This window comes from Delphinapterus leucas, chromosome 4, assembly GCF_059928025.1.
Source record: "Delphinapterus leucas isolate spDelLeu-1000000601 "Yukka" chromosome 4, BTC_Dleu_Yukka2, whole genome shotgun sequence".
Classification (NCBI taxonomy): Eukaryota; Metazoa; Chordata; class Mammalia; order Artiodactyla; family Monodontidae; genus Delphinapterus; species Delphinapterus leucas.
The window spans coordinates 93,824,444-93,837,436 of record NC_143132.1 but is presented as its reverse complement, the minus strand read 5'-3'; the positions used below and the strand labels follow the sequence as shown (position 1 = coordinate 93,837,436).

General features: G+C 37.1%; 1 protein-coding gene across 11 annotated transcripts in view; it reads left to right on the top strand.

The window, feature by feature from the left end:
* Nucleotides 1–12,993, top strand: part of ECT2 (epithelial cell transforming 2) — a 63,682-nt gene that overhangs the window by 31,060 nt on the left and 19,629 nt on the right. For 8 of the 11 annotated variants that reach the window (XR_016393072.1, XM_089910838.1, XM_089910839.1 and 5 more), the window contains 6 exons: nucleotides 51–161; nucleotides 811–907; nucleotides 2,976–3,057; nucleotides 5,788–5,866; nucleotides 6,258–6,377; nucleotides 7,394–7,471. Coding sequence is in view for 10 of the 11 variants with exons in the window: in XM_089910838.1 (XP_089766964.1) it covers nucleotides 51–161; nucleotides 811–907; nucleotides 2,976–3,057; nucleotides 5,788–5,866; nucleotides 6,258–6,377; nucleotides 7,394–7,471 (567 nt within the window). In the remaining variant the exon portion in view is untranslated. The remainder of the gene's footprint in view (nucleotides 1–50; nucleotides 162–810; nucleotides 908–2,975; nucleotides 3,058–5,787; nucleotides 5,867–6,257; nucleotides 6,378–7,393; nucleotides 7,472–12,993) is intronic. The other 3 variants (XM_022572038.2, XM_022572028.2, XM_022572001.2) reach the window with 1 other exon arrangement.

The window sequence follows — 12,993 nt, the reverse complement described above, 5'->3', positions numbered from 1 at the left end:
GGGTAACATCCATTACCAATTAATGTGTTGTTTTTTTTAATTGTTGCTAGTCAAAAGATTTGGTAAAAACGTACCCTCCCTTTGTGAACTTCTTTGAAATGAGCAAGGAAACAATTATTAAATGTGAAAAACAGAAACCAAGATTTCATGCTTTTCTGAAGGTAATGTGCATTTCTTTCAAATAAAAATCTAATGAGTTCATTAAAATTATACTTTTAGTAAAAATGTATCCATGTAAGAACACCTTAATGTTATCTGTTAACTTTAGCTTTACCTGAGAGTGGCAGTGATGTTTGGCTTCACAAGTTTTGACATGCTACAAGCAGGATCCAAGAGACAGCTGAATGAATATGAATGTTGTCTGTGGTTTTGTTTATTTTTCTAATTTATTCATGTTTTAGTTCTCAAACACCTCTAAAAATTTTCCAATGAGTTTTGTTTTGCTTTTAATGATTTTTTTTTCTTACCAGTGCCTTACTTTGTTTATCCAAATGGTATCAGCATAATTAATATTTTAAATTTGTTTTTTTTCTTTTGAATGGTGTAGTGTAAGAGAAACTCAAATGAAATGTATAAGAGTGCTTAGAGAACTCACTCTCTGTTTAAGGTGTTAATCCTTGGCTTGCCAGGAGGCCATTTCAGGCCTTGGGAGATTATTTAGCCACAGTAATCTGCCAGAGAACAACTGCCACCCTACTTCTGTTAGTTCTTATCAGGGCACAAATGATAAAAGTGTAATCTAGTAAATGTAATGTCTAATCTTTGCAGAAAACCTTTTAAATAATTAATGAATAAATTAATTCCTTTCAGATAAACCAAGCTAAACCAGAATGTGGGCGGCAAAGCCTTGTTGAACTTCTCATCCGACCAGTACAGAGGTTACCCAGTGTTGCATTACTTTTAAATGGTACTTGTCTGATCTGTTTCCAGACAATTTTGGATGTTTCTATGGAATTGTTTTGTTCTAAAAAATTTGAAAAATTTCTCATTTTCAAAATCCTCTTAGGTTTCAGCTTTAAAGCTTATATCTTTTACATAGGAAATGTCTTTATGGATAATCTGAATAATCACTGGTGCTACAAAAATTCACTCTGGCCTAAAATGCTTTATTTGTTGTGATGTCAATTATATTGACTAGTATTGTACTTTTTGTCTGTCTACTAAAAGTCTTCTTATATTTCATGGTGCATCACTAATTTCACGATCAGTTTACATCCACACGAAATTCACCCACAAAATTACAAGATCAGAGATGATTAATATGTCTCAAGTGATTTAGTCTTTTTCTGAATCTTAGTAAAAACTCTTTATGCTTCATTTTATGCTTTTTTTTCTTACATTGTGCAGAACACTCCTGAAACATACATCCGTTTATTCTAAAACTTAAACTACAGATATAAATGAAAGGGATTTTTATAGCAGAGTTAATTTTTATGAATAAATATGAATAAATTATGCCTGCATGAAAAGAAAGGCATATTTATATGCTTTTATATTACCTGACTAAAGTAGTGAATAGTTTTAGGACAGTCAATTTTTTTTTTATTATTTTTATTTTTTTTAATTATTACTATTTTTTTTGCGGTACGCGGGCCTCTCACTGTTGTGGCCTCTCCAGTTGCGGAGCACAGGCTCCAGACGCACAGGCTCAGCGGCCATGGCTCACGGGCCCAGCTGCTCCGCGGCATGTGGAATCCTCCCGGACCGGGGCACGAACCCATGTCCCCTGCATTGGCAGGCGGACTCTCAACCACTGCGCCACCAGGGAAGCCCAATTTTTATATTTTTTAAATTTAAGTATGAAAATTAAATTACAAATAGGAATAAGTATAATAAAGCATTTTGGTCCCCAAACCTTAACTACAATAGTGTGTGTAGCAGATAAGGAGGCTAAGTTTGTGACTGTTTAATCTATTGTCTTTAAAGTATATTGATTAAACTATGAGTTATGGTTGTAACTACAAAAATTGAGCATTTTTATTCTCTTTGAGGTTATCTAATGTAGTTTAGAATTACTAACATATGAGATGATTTCCCCAGTCTTTAAAAGCTATCCTGTTTTACAGATTATAAGAAGAATATATGAACACATGAACTTTTAACTTTACAAAGCAGGGTATTTTTTTAATTTATCTTCATTATTGTTTCCTTAAGTACTTATAGGAATCCCATCAAATGTTGTCATGACTAAAATGAACTTGATTTCTAAGCCTTTCTTCTATCATTCCACTTAAAAGATTAGGTGGGCCTGGTATTGGGGAACAAACAGTTAGATGGAACATTATAAGCAACTTGGATAAGAAGAGTCAAAGTGTAAGCATCTCATGAACCTACAAACTAAACAAAACCATCTCTTGAGGACACCAACTGCTTTCTGTGATGGAGCCATGGACCCCGCTATGAAATATGGCATATATAATGATTTCTTAGCTAATTGAGAATCATGTGTTTTCCTTCAGCACTATGGAGAGAGTTTGAAGAATCTAGGAGTCCTCAAGCTTTACTAGAAGGGAATTGAAATAGTGTAAGAAAATCTGTTACATATTCTGGAAATTTAGTCAATGAAAAAACATGGAAACTTTAATACATTTAAGAAGAGAGCTCTTAAAAGGGAACATTGCATAAAACATTTTTTTTTTTTTTTTTGCGATACGCGGGCCTCTCACTGTTGTGGCCTCTCCCGTTGCGGAGCACAGGCTCCGGACATGCAGGCTCAGTGGCCATGGCTCACAGGGCTCAGCCGCTCCGCAGCATGTGGTATCTTCCTGGACCGGGGCACGAACCCGTGTCCCCTGCATCGGCAGGCGGACTCTCAACCACTGCACCACCAGGGAAGCCTGCATAAAACAAGTAAAAGATATTATTTTTAAAAAATTAATCAACCTGTATCTATCAAAGTGGACAGCATTTTTAAGTCATAGTTGGAGAACCAATGAATTTTTTTTAATTATAGAGAAAACATTTTATCATTACAGATCTTAAGAAGCATACAGCTGAAGAAAATCCTGACAAAAGCACTCTAGAAAAAGCTATTGGATCACTAAAGGAAGTAATGACGTAAGTACATTATTTCAATTTTTTATTGCTCCTTAGATTTAGATTTAGAATGGAATTGGTAGAACAACTAGAATCATAAATGGTGAGAAAAATATCAGTAGCATAATTCTGTAATAGTATCTAAATTATTTTATAGTAGTGTAGTCACACATTAAAATGTTAGAAGTATTGTTAAGCATACAATAATTAATTTAAAACATATTTCTGAAGGTATTGAACTATTATGCAGAGAGTAACAATGGTTTAGAAATTTGAAAATTGTAAAAAATACACTAGTAGACATTTTCTTCATATACCTCCAGTCTTAGCTTGTTTTTGTCTTCATATTCTTATAAACTACCCAAATGGAAATTGGGAATTTGACCATGATGTAAAGAAGAAGTTTATAATACTTTTTTCACATTAGCTTTGACTTTTTGTTTCTTACTTTGAATTCTATGGAATTAAATTGATACGGTTTGTTGGAGATGTATTAGAAGTATAAACTTAAAGAAATTTACTAGGGAACTTGATTGTTAAACTTAAGCTGTTTACTGTAGGTTTAACTTGAAGACATAGCATTGATCAGAAATGATTTTTTCCTGACTAATATGATCAAAATTGAAAACTCTGTTGCTGTTAATTGTTTTGCTTCATGAAGGGCGAGGGCATTTCACTTCTTTGAGCTTTACATAATAAGCATATTCAATAGATTTAAATGATTTCTGAGATTCCGTGAGGTGCTTCTATGTGAAATAGCGTTTGTTAAAAATACTTGCAAAGGAGCTCCTAGAGCGAAAGATTACTATCTCTAGTGAAAGGATCCAGCAGTAGTATAATGCTCAAATTAATGAATACCAGCTTCTGTTGCTGCTGAAAGCATTATGCATATTTTGGCTTTTGCTTATGTTTATATATTATATGTTAATCAGCCAGCCTTCATGCTTTTGCTTTGTTATTTTGGGATCAGGATAATAGTGTTTTTCAACACTTTGTGGTTTAACGTACTCACACGTTATTTAACTTGATCCTTTCTACAAACTACGAATTAAGCAGTGAGTGTTAAATTTTCATAAAAGAAAAAAGCTTTTAGTTTTGTTGATTTTTTTTCTATTCTCTATTTCATTCATTTTCACTCTGATCTTTATGATTTCCTTTCTTCCTGCTTGCTTTAGATTTAGCTTGCTCTTTTTTTTTTCTCCCCAGTGTCTTACAGTAGAAGGTTAGGAAACTGATTTGAGATCTTTTTTTTTTTTTTTTTTTTGCTGTACGCGGGCCTCTCACTGTTGTGGCCTCTCCTGTTGCGGAGCACAGGCTCCGGACGCACAGGCTCAGCGGCCATGGCTCACAGGCCTAGCCGCTCCGCGGCATGTGGGATCTTCCCGGACCGGGGCACGAACCTGTGTCCCCTGCATCGGCAGGCGGACTCTCAACCACTGCGCCACCAGGGAAGCCTGAGATCATTTTTTTAATTGTACACTTTTTTTTTCCCACTTCTTTAAATTTATTTATTTATTTATTTTTGGCTGCACTGGGTCTTCATTTTGTCTTCTTTGCTGTGCGGAGGCTTTCTCTAGTTGCGGTGAGCAGGGGCTACTCTTCATTGCGGTGTGCGGGCTTCTTATTGTGGTGGCTTCTCCTGTTGTGGAGCACAGGCTCTAGACGTGCAGGCTTCAGTAGTTGTGGCACGTGGGCTCTAGAGCGCAGGCTCAGAAGCTGTGGTGCACAGGCTTAGTTGCTCCGTGGCATGTGGGGTCTTCCTGGACCAGGGCTCAAACCCATGTCCCCTGCATTGGCAGGCAGATTCTCAACCACTGCGCCACCAGGGAAGCCCCTAATGGTATACTTTTATAGCTATAAATTTCCCTTTAAGCATTGTTTTAGTCATATTCCATAAATTTTGTGTTTTTGTTTTTGTTTATCTGAAAGTATTTTCTAATTTCCCTTGTGATTACTTCTTGACCCATTGGTTGTGTAGGAGTGTTTTGGCTAATTCCCACATATTTGTGAATTTTCAAAGTTTCCTTTTGTTATCAATTTCTGATTTTACTTCATTGTTTATGGAAAATATACTTTGTATTATTTCAGTCCTTTCAAACTTTTTGAGGCCTATTTTATGGCTTAACCTGGAGAATGTTCCATGTACACTTGAGGAGAATATATTGTGCTCTTTTTCATCATTTTACTTTCAGTCTATTTATGTCTTTGTATGTAAAGTGTATCTTTTGTATACAGGATATAATTGGCCTTGCATTGTTTCCTGTCTCACAGGAATTGACTTCCAGTGACTTGAGAACCCTGTTTCGTTATACTTTGATTGTTTTTATTTTTTTAGTTGTTTCAGGCAGAGTATATTTTTTTCCTCCTTATTCCATCTTGTCCATTAGTCTTAATTTTTATTTCAGTGAAATGATTAGCATATGACTTAGGAATGATTTGCATAAAACCTTACCTGAACTTACACTTAGATTATGAGAACCTGAAGTTTATACCATTGTAACTTATTTTAGGAAGTGAGTGAGTATAGTTTAAAAAAAAGACACAATATAGTAAGGACTAAAGCAAAATATACTTCTGAAGGGTTGTATGAAATTTTTTTTAATGTAGTGGGATACTTTTAGGGAATATTTTAACTGATACAGGTATCAAAATTAAGATAGACTCACATGGAAGGATTTTTGTTTGTGACACGAGATGTATGTATATACAGTTTTTATAATCTTGTTCTAAAAGTAACTATTAATTTTTCAGCCATATTAATGAGGATAAGAGAAAGACAGAAGCTCAAAAGCAAATTTTCGATGTTGTTTATGAAGTAGATGGATGTCCAGTAGGTATTCATTTTTGATGATTGTCAACTTATTTTCTTTTTCTTGTTAACAGTTGACCCTTGAACAACTGGGTGTTAAGGGCATCAGCCCCACCAGTGCAGTAGAAAATCTGCATATAACTTTATAGTTGGCCCTTTGTTTCTGTGGTTCTGTATTCATGGATTCAACCAATCATGGATCGTGTAGTACTGGAGTACTTATTTACTGAAAAAAAACTGTGTATAAGTGGACCAACACAGTTCAAACCTGTGTTGTTAAAGGCTCAACTGTATTTAGATTCTGCAGTTATAATATAAACAGAATCTCAACACAACTTTCTTTTAAATTATAACTTTTACAAATTATTTGCTATAAAGTAATCTTTTTTATTAATATTTTCAATCTATTCAGGCTAATCTTTTATCTTCTCACCGAAGCTTAGTTCAGCGAGTTGAAACAATTTCTCTAGGTGAGCACCCCTGTGACAGAGGAGAACAAGTAACCCTCTTCCTCTTCAATGACTGCCTAGAGGTAAAGTTGTCCTTAATACAGTATAATAACACTGCTGTTTTGTGTGACTTCACTGAATGTTTAAAACCAAACTTTGATTTAATTACAATAACTTTAAATTAATTTAATTAAGTGATTAACGTAAATAGCTTAAAGTGAACTTAATCACATTTTTTTGATGAGACTGGTTGTTGACTTAATACTATTAATTGAATGCTTTTAGGAGAAGGCCTAATATTAAGAAATGTGATGATTTTTTATGACTTCAGATCCAAGTCACAATGAAAATTTAGTTTATTTCCATGCAAATAAATGCTTAGGTGAAGAATTTTAGGAACTTCTTATATCTATGTATATTTCTTCAAGATTTACAAAATAATTATGAGTTCTTTTTGAAATTTAAGTAGATTTTTCCAGCAAAGAAATCAGTATTTTGTTGAAGAAGGAGATACGTTGATTATTTAATACAATGAATTTATAATCCCCTGATTTCTTCCTTAAGTCTACAGGTTTTAGAGTGAGTTAATGGTCAGTTTATCAGATGCGGTGCAATGATTCTAATTCTAAAATTCTTATCTATCCAAGTTAAATTTTTTCCCCATATTACTCCTACAGGCAGATTGAATTATATTTATGTACTTTTTCAACCCCTTTCTTCCATTATTTTATTCGTGTATTTTTAATAACTAAACAGTCTAATTGGGGGATATAATGGAATGTATTTTCCTTCATCTCAGAAAATAGAACACATTCTATCTTCTAATGATAAAGTCATTAACCAGGAGACTCATTTGACATTTGTGTTATTGGGTAACTTTTTGTTGCATTCATTGAAGTGATTTTGATGAGTTGCCTTTTTCTTTAAAATTTATACTTCTTCCTTTTATTCCTTTCTACTTCATTTCTTATCTAGTGCTACCCTCTTGTATCATGCACATTAGTATTTTTTTTTTTAACATCTTTATTGGAGTCTAATTTTTTTTTTTTGCGGTACGTGGGCCTCTCACTGTTGTGGCCTCTCCCGTTGCGGACCACAGGCTCCAGACGCACAGGCCCAGCGGCCATGGCTCACGGGCCAAGCCGCTCCGCGGCATGTGGGATCCTTTCAGACCCAGGTACGAACCCGTGTCCCCTGCATTGGCAGGCGGACTCTCAACCACTGTGCCACCAGGGAAGCCCTGGAGTATAATTGATTTACAATGGTGTGTTAGTTTCTGCTTTATAACAAAATGAATCAGCTATACATATACATATATCCTGATATCTCCTCCCGCTTGCATCTCCCTCCCACCATCCCTATCCCACCCCACTAGGTGGTCACAAAGCACCAAGCTGATCTCCCTATGCTATGTGGCTTCTTTCCACTAGCTATCTGTTTTACATTTGGTAGTGTATATATGTCCATGCCAGTCTCTCACTTCGTCCCAGCTTACCCTTCCCCCTTCCCGTGTCCTCAAGTCCATTCTCTACGTCTGCCTCTTTATTCCTGTCCTGCCCCTAGGTTCTTCAGAACCTTTTTTTTTTTGTATTCCATATATATGTGTTACCATATGGTGTTCGTTTTTCTCTTTCTGACTTAACTTCACTCTGTATGACAGACTCTAGGTCTATCCACCTCACTACACATAACTCAGTTTTGTTCTTTTTATGGCTGAGTAATATTCCATTGTATATATGTGCCACATCTTCTTTATCCATTCATCTGTTGATGGACAGACACTTAGGTTGCTTCCATGTCCTGGCTATTATAAATAGAGCTGAAATGAACATTGTGGCACATGACTCTTTGTTTTTTGGTTTTTTTTTTTTTAAATTTTTCAATTTAATTTATTTTTTTATACAGCAGGTTCTTATTAGTTATCTATTTTATACATATTAGTGTATATATGTCAATCCCAATCTCCCAATTCATCACACCACCACTCTCCCCCTTGGTGTCCATAACATTTCTTCTCTACATTTGTGTCTCTCTTTCTGCCCTGCAAACTGGTTCATCTGTACCATTTTTCTAGGCTCCACATATATACATTAATATACAATATTTTTCTCTTTCTGACTTACTTCACTCTGTATGACAGTCTCTAGATCCATCCACATCTCTACAAATGACCCAATTTTGTTCCTTTTTATGGCTGAGTAACATTCCATTGTATATATGTACCACATCTTCTTCATCCATTCATTTGTCAATGGGCATTTGTGTGTATTGAAGAATCCTTGCATTCCTGGGATAAACCCCACTTGATCATGGTGTATGATCCTTTTAATGTGCTGTTGGATTCTGTTTGCTAGTATTTTGTTGAGGAATTTTGCATCTATGTTCATGAGTGATATTGGCCTGTAGTTTTCTTTCTTTGTGACATTTTTGTCTAGTTTTGGTATCATGGTGATGGTGGCCTCGTAGAATGAGTTTGGGTGTGTTCCTCCCTCTGCTGTATTTTGGAAGAGTTTGAGAAGGATAGGTGTTAGCTCTTCTCTAAATGTTTGATAGAATTCACCTGTGAAGCCATCTGATCCTGGGCTTTTGTTTGTTGGAATATTTTTTATTTTATTTTATTTTTTTGTTTGTTGGAATATTTTTAATCATAGTTTCAAATGCAGTGCTTGTGATTGATCTGTTCATATTTTCTATTTCTTCCTGGTTCAGTCTTGGAAGGTTGTGCATTTCTAAGAATTTGTCCATTTCTTCCAGGTTGTCCATTTTATTGGCATATAGTTGCTTGCAATAGTCTCTCATAATCCTTTGTATTTTCTGCATTGTCAGTTGTTACTTTTCCTATTTCTTTTCTAAGTCTATTGATTTGAGTCTTCTTCCTTTTTTTCTTGATGAGCCTGAGTAATGGTTTATCATTATGGTTTATTTTCTCAAAGAACCAGCTTTTAGTTTTATTGATCTTTGCTATTGTTTCCTTCATTTCTTTTTCATTTATTTCTGATCTGATCTTTATGACTTCTTTCCTTCTGCTAACTTTGGGGTTTTTTTGTTCTTCTTTCTCTAATTGCTTTAGGTGTAAGGTTAGGTCGTTTATTTGAGATGTTTCTTGTTTCTTGAGGTAGGATTGTATTGCTATAAAGTTCCCTCTTAGAACTGCTTCTGCTGCATCCCATGGGTTTTGGGTCATCGTGTTTTCCTTGTCATTTGTTTCTAGGTATTTTTTGATTTCCTCTTTGATTTCTTCAATGATCTCTTGGTTCTCAACTAGTGTACTGTTTAGCCTCCATGTGTTTGTATTTTTTCCTGTAATTGATGTCTAGTCTGATAGCGTTGTGGTTGGAAAAGATACTTGATACGATTTCAGTTTTCTTAAATTTACCAAAGCTTGATTTGTGACGCAAGATATGATCTCTCCTGGGGAATGTTCTGTAAGCACTTGAGAAGAAAGTGTATTCTATTGTTTTTGGATGGAATGTCCTATAACTATCAGTTAAATCCGTCTTGTTTAATGTGTCATTTAAAGCTTGTGTTTCCTTATTTATTTTCATTTTGGATGATCTGTCCATTGTTGAAAGTGGGGTATTAAAGTCCCCTAATATGAATTTGTTACTGTCGATTTCTCCTTTTATGGCTGTTAGCATTTGCCTTATGTGCTCCTATGTTGGATGCATAAATATTTACAATTGTTATATCTTCTTAGATTGATCCCTTGATCATTATGTAGTGTCCATATTTGTCTCTTGTAACAGTCTTTGTTTTAAAGTCTGTTTTGTCTGATACGAGAATTGCTACTCCAGCTTTCTTTTTTGTGTGTGTGTGTGGCACACGGGCCTCTCACTGCTGCAGCCTCTTCCGTCATGGAGCACAGGCTCCGGACGCGCAGGTGCAGCGGCCATGGCTCACGGGCCCAGCCACTCCGCGGCACGCGGGACCCTCCCAGACTGGGGCACGAACCCATATCCCCTGCATCGGCAGGCAGACTCCCAACCACTGCGCCACCAGGGAAGCCCTCCAGCTTTCTTTTGATTTCCTTTTGCATGGAATATCTTTTTCCATCCCTTCACTTTCAGTCTGTATGTGTCCCTAGGTCTGGAGTGGGTCTCTTGTAGACAGCATATGTACGGGTCTTGTTTTTGTATCCATTCACCCAGTCTGTGTTTTTTGGTTGGAACACTTAATCCATTTACATTTAAGGTAGTTATCGATATGTATGTTCCTATTACCATTTTCTTAATTGTTTTGGGTTTGTTATTGTAGGTCTTTTCCTTCTTTTGTTTTTCCTGCCTAGAGACGTTCCTTTAGCATTTGTTGTAAAGCTGGTTTGGTGGTGCCGAATTCTCTTAGCTTTTGCTTGTCTGTAAAGGTTTTAATTTCTCCATCAAATCTGAATGAGATCCTTGCTGGGTAGAGTAATCTTGGTGGTAGGTTTTTCCCTTTCATCACTTTAAATATGTCCTGCTACTCCCTTCTGGCTTGCAGAGTTTCTGCTGAAGGATCAGCTGTTAACCTTATGGGGATTCCCTTGTATGTTATTTGTTGTTTTTCCCTTGCTGCTTTTAATATTTTTTCTTTGTATTTAATTTTTAGTAGTTTGATTAATTTGTGTCTTGGCGTGTTTCTCCTTGGATTTATCCTGTATGGGACTTTCTTTTCTTCCTGGATTTGATTGACTATTTCCTTTCGCATATTAGGGAAGTTTTCAACTATAATCTCTTCAAATATTTTCTCAGTCCCTTTCTTTTTCTCTTCATCTTCTGGGACCCCTATATTTCAAATGTTGGTGTGTTTAATGTTGTCCCAGAGGTCTCTGAGACTGTCCTCAGTTCTTTTCATTCTTTTTTTCTTTATTCTGCTCTGCGGTAGTTATTTCCACTATGGTATCTTCCAGGTCACTTATCCGTTCTTCTTTCTCAGTTATTCTGCTATTGATTCCTTCTAGAGAAGTTTTAATTTCATTTATTGTGCTGTTCATCATTGTTTGTTTGCTCTTTAGTTCTTCTAGGTCCGTGTTAAACACTTCTTGTATTTCCTCCATTCTATTTCCAAGATTTTGGATCATCTTTATTATCATTATTCTGAATTTGTTTTCAGGTACACTGCCTATTTTCTCTTCATTTGTTTGGTCTGGTGGGTTTTTACCTTGCTCCTTCATCTGCTGTGTGTTTCTCTGTCTTCTCATTTTTCTTAACTTACTGTGTTTGGGGTTTCCTTTTCGCAGGCTGCAGGTTCGTAGTTCCATTGATTTTGGTGTCTGGCCCAGTGGCTAAAGTTGGTTCAGTGGGTTGTGTAGGCTTCCTGTTGGAGGGGACTGGTGTCTGTGTTCTGGTGGATGAGGCTGGATCTTGTCTTTCTAGGCAGCCTCTCTGCTCATGGGTAGCGTTGTGTTCCTGTCTTGTTAGTTGTTTGGGATAAGGTATCCAGCACTGTAGTTTGCTGGTCGTTGAGTGGAGCTGGGTCTTAGCGTTGAGATGCAGATCTCTGGGAGAGCTTTCGCCGTTTGATATTACATGGAGTCGGGAGTTCTCTGGTAGACCAGTATGCTGAACTTGGCTCTCCCACATCAGAGGCACAGGCCTGACACCTGGCTGGAGCACCAAGACCCTGTTAGCCACATGGCTCAGAGGCAAAGGGAGAAAAAAAGACATAAAGAGAGAAAGAAAAATAAAATAAAGTTATTAAAATAAAAACGTTGTTAAAAATAAAAAAAATAAGAAGTAATTAAAAAAAAGAAAAGAAAGAACGACCAAAGCAAAAAACAGATCCACCAATGATAACAAGCGCCAAAAACTATACTAAAAAAAAAAAAAAGCAGACAGACAGAACCTTAGGACAAATGGTAAAAGCAACACTATACAGACAGAATCACACAAAGAAGCACACACATACACATTCACAAAAAGAGAAAAAGGGGGAAAAAATCCATGTATTAAAAAAATATATAGGAAGAGAGCAACCAAAGCAATAAACAAATCTACCAATGATAATAAACTCTAAATACTAAACTAAGATAAACATAAGACCAGACACAAATGAGATGCAGAAAGCAAACCCCAAGTCTACAGTTGCTCCCAAAGTCCACCTCCTCAATTTGGGATGATTCGTTGTCTATTCAGGTATTCCACAGATGCAGGGTACATCAGGGTGACTGTGGAGATTTCATCCGCTGCTCCTGAGGCTGCTGGGAGAGATTTCCCTTTCTCTTCTTTGTTCCCACAGCTCCTGGGCTTCAGCTTTAGATTTGGCCCTGACTCTGCGTGTAGGCCGCCTGAGCGCATCTGTTCCCACCCAGACAGGACGGGGTTAAAGGAGCAGCTGATTAGGGGGCTCTGGCTCACTCAGGCCGGGGGGAGGGAGGGGCACGGAATGTGGGGCCGAGCCTGCGGCGGCAGAGGCCCACATGACGTTGCAACAGCCTGAGGTGCGCCATGTGTTCTCCCGGAGAAGTTGTCCCTGGATCACGGGACCCTGGCAGTGGCGGGCTGCACAGGCTCCCGGGAGGGGAGGTGTGAGTAGTGACCTGTGCTTGCACACAGGCTTCTTGGTGGCAGCAGCAGCAGCCTTGGTGTCTCATGCCCGTCTCTGGTGTCCGCGCTGATAGCCGCTACTTGCACCCGTCTCTGGACCTCATTTAGGCGGTGCTCTGAATCCCCTCTCCTCGTGCACCCCAAAACAATGATCTCTTGCCTTTTCGGCAGCTCCATA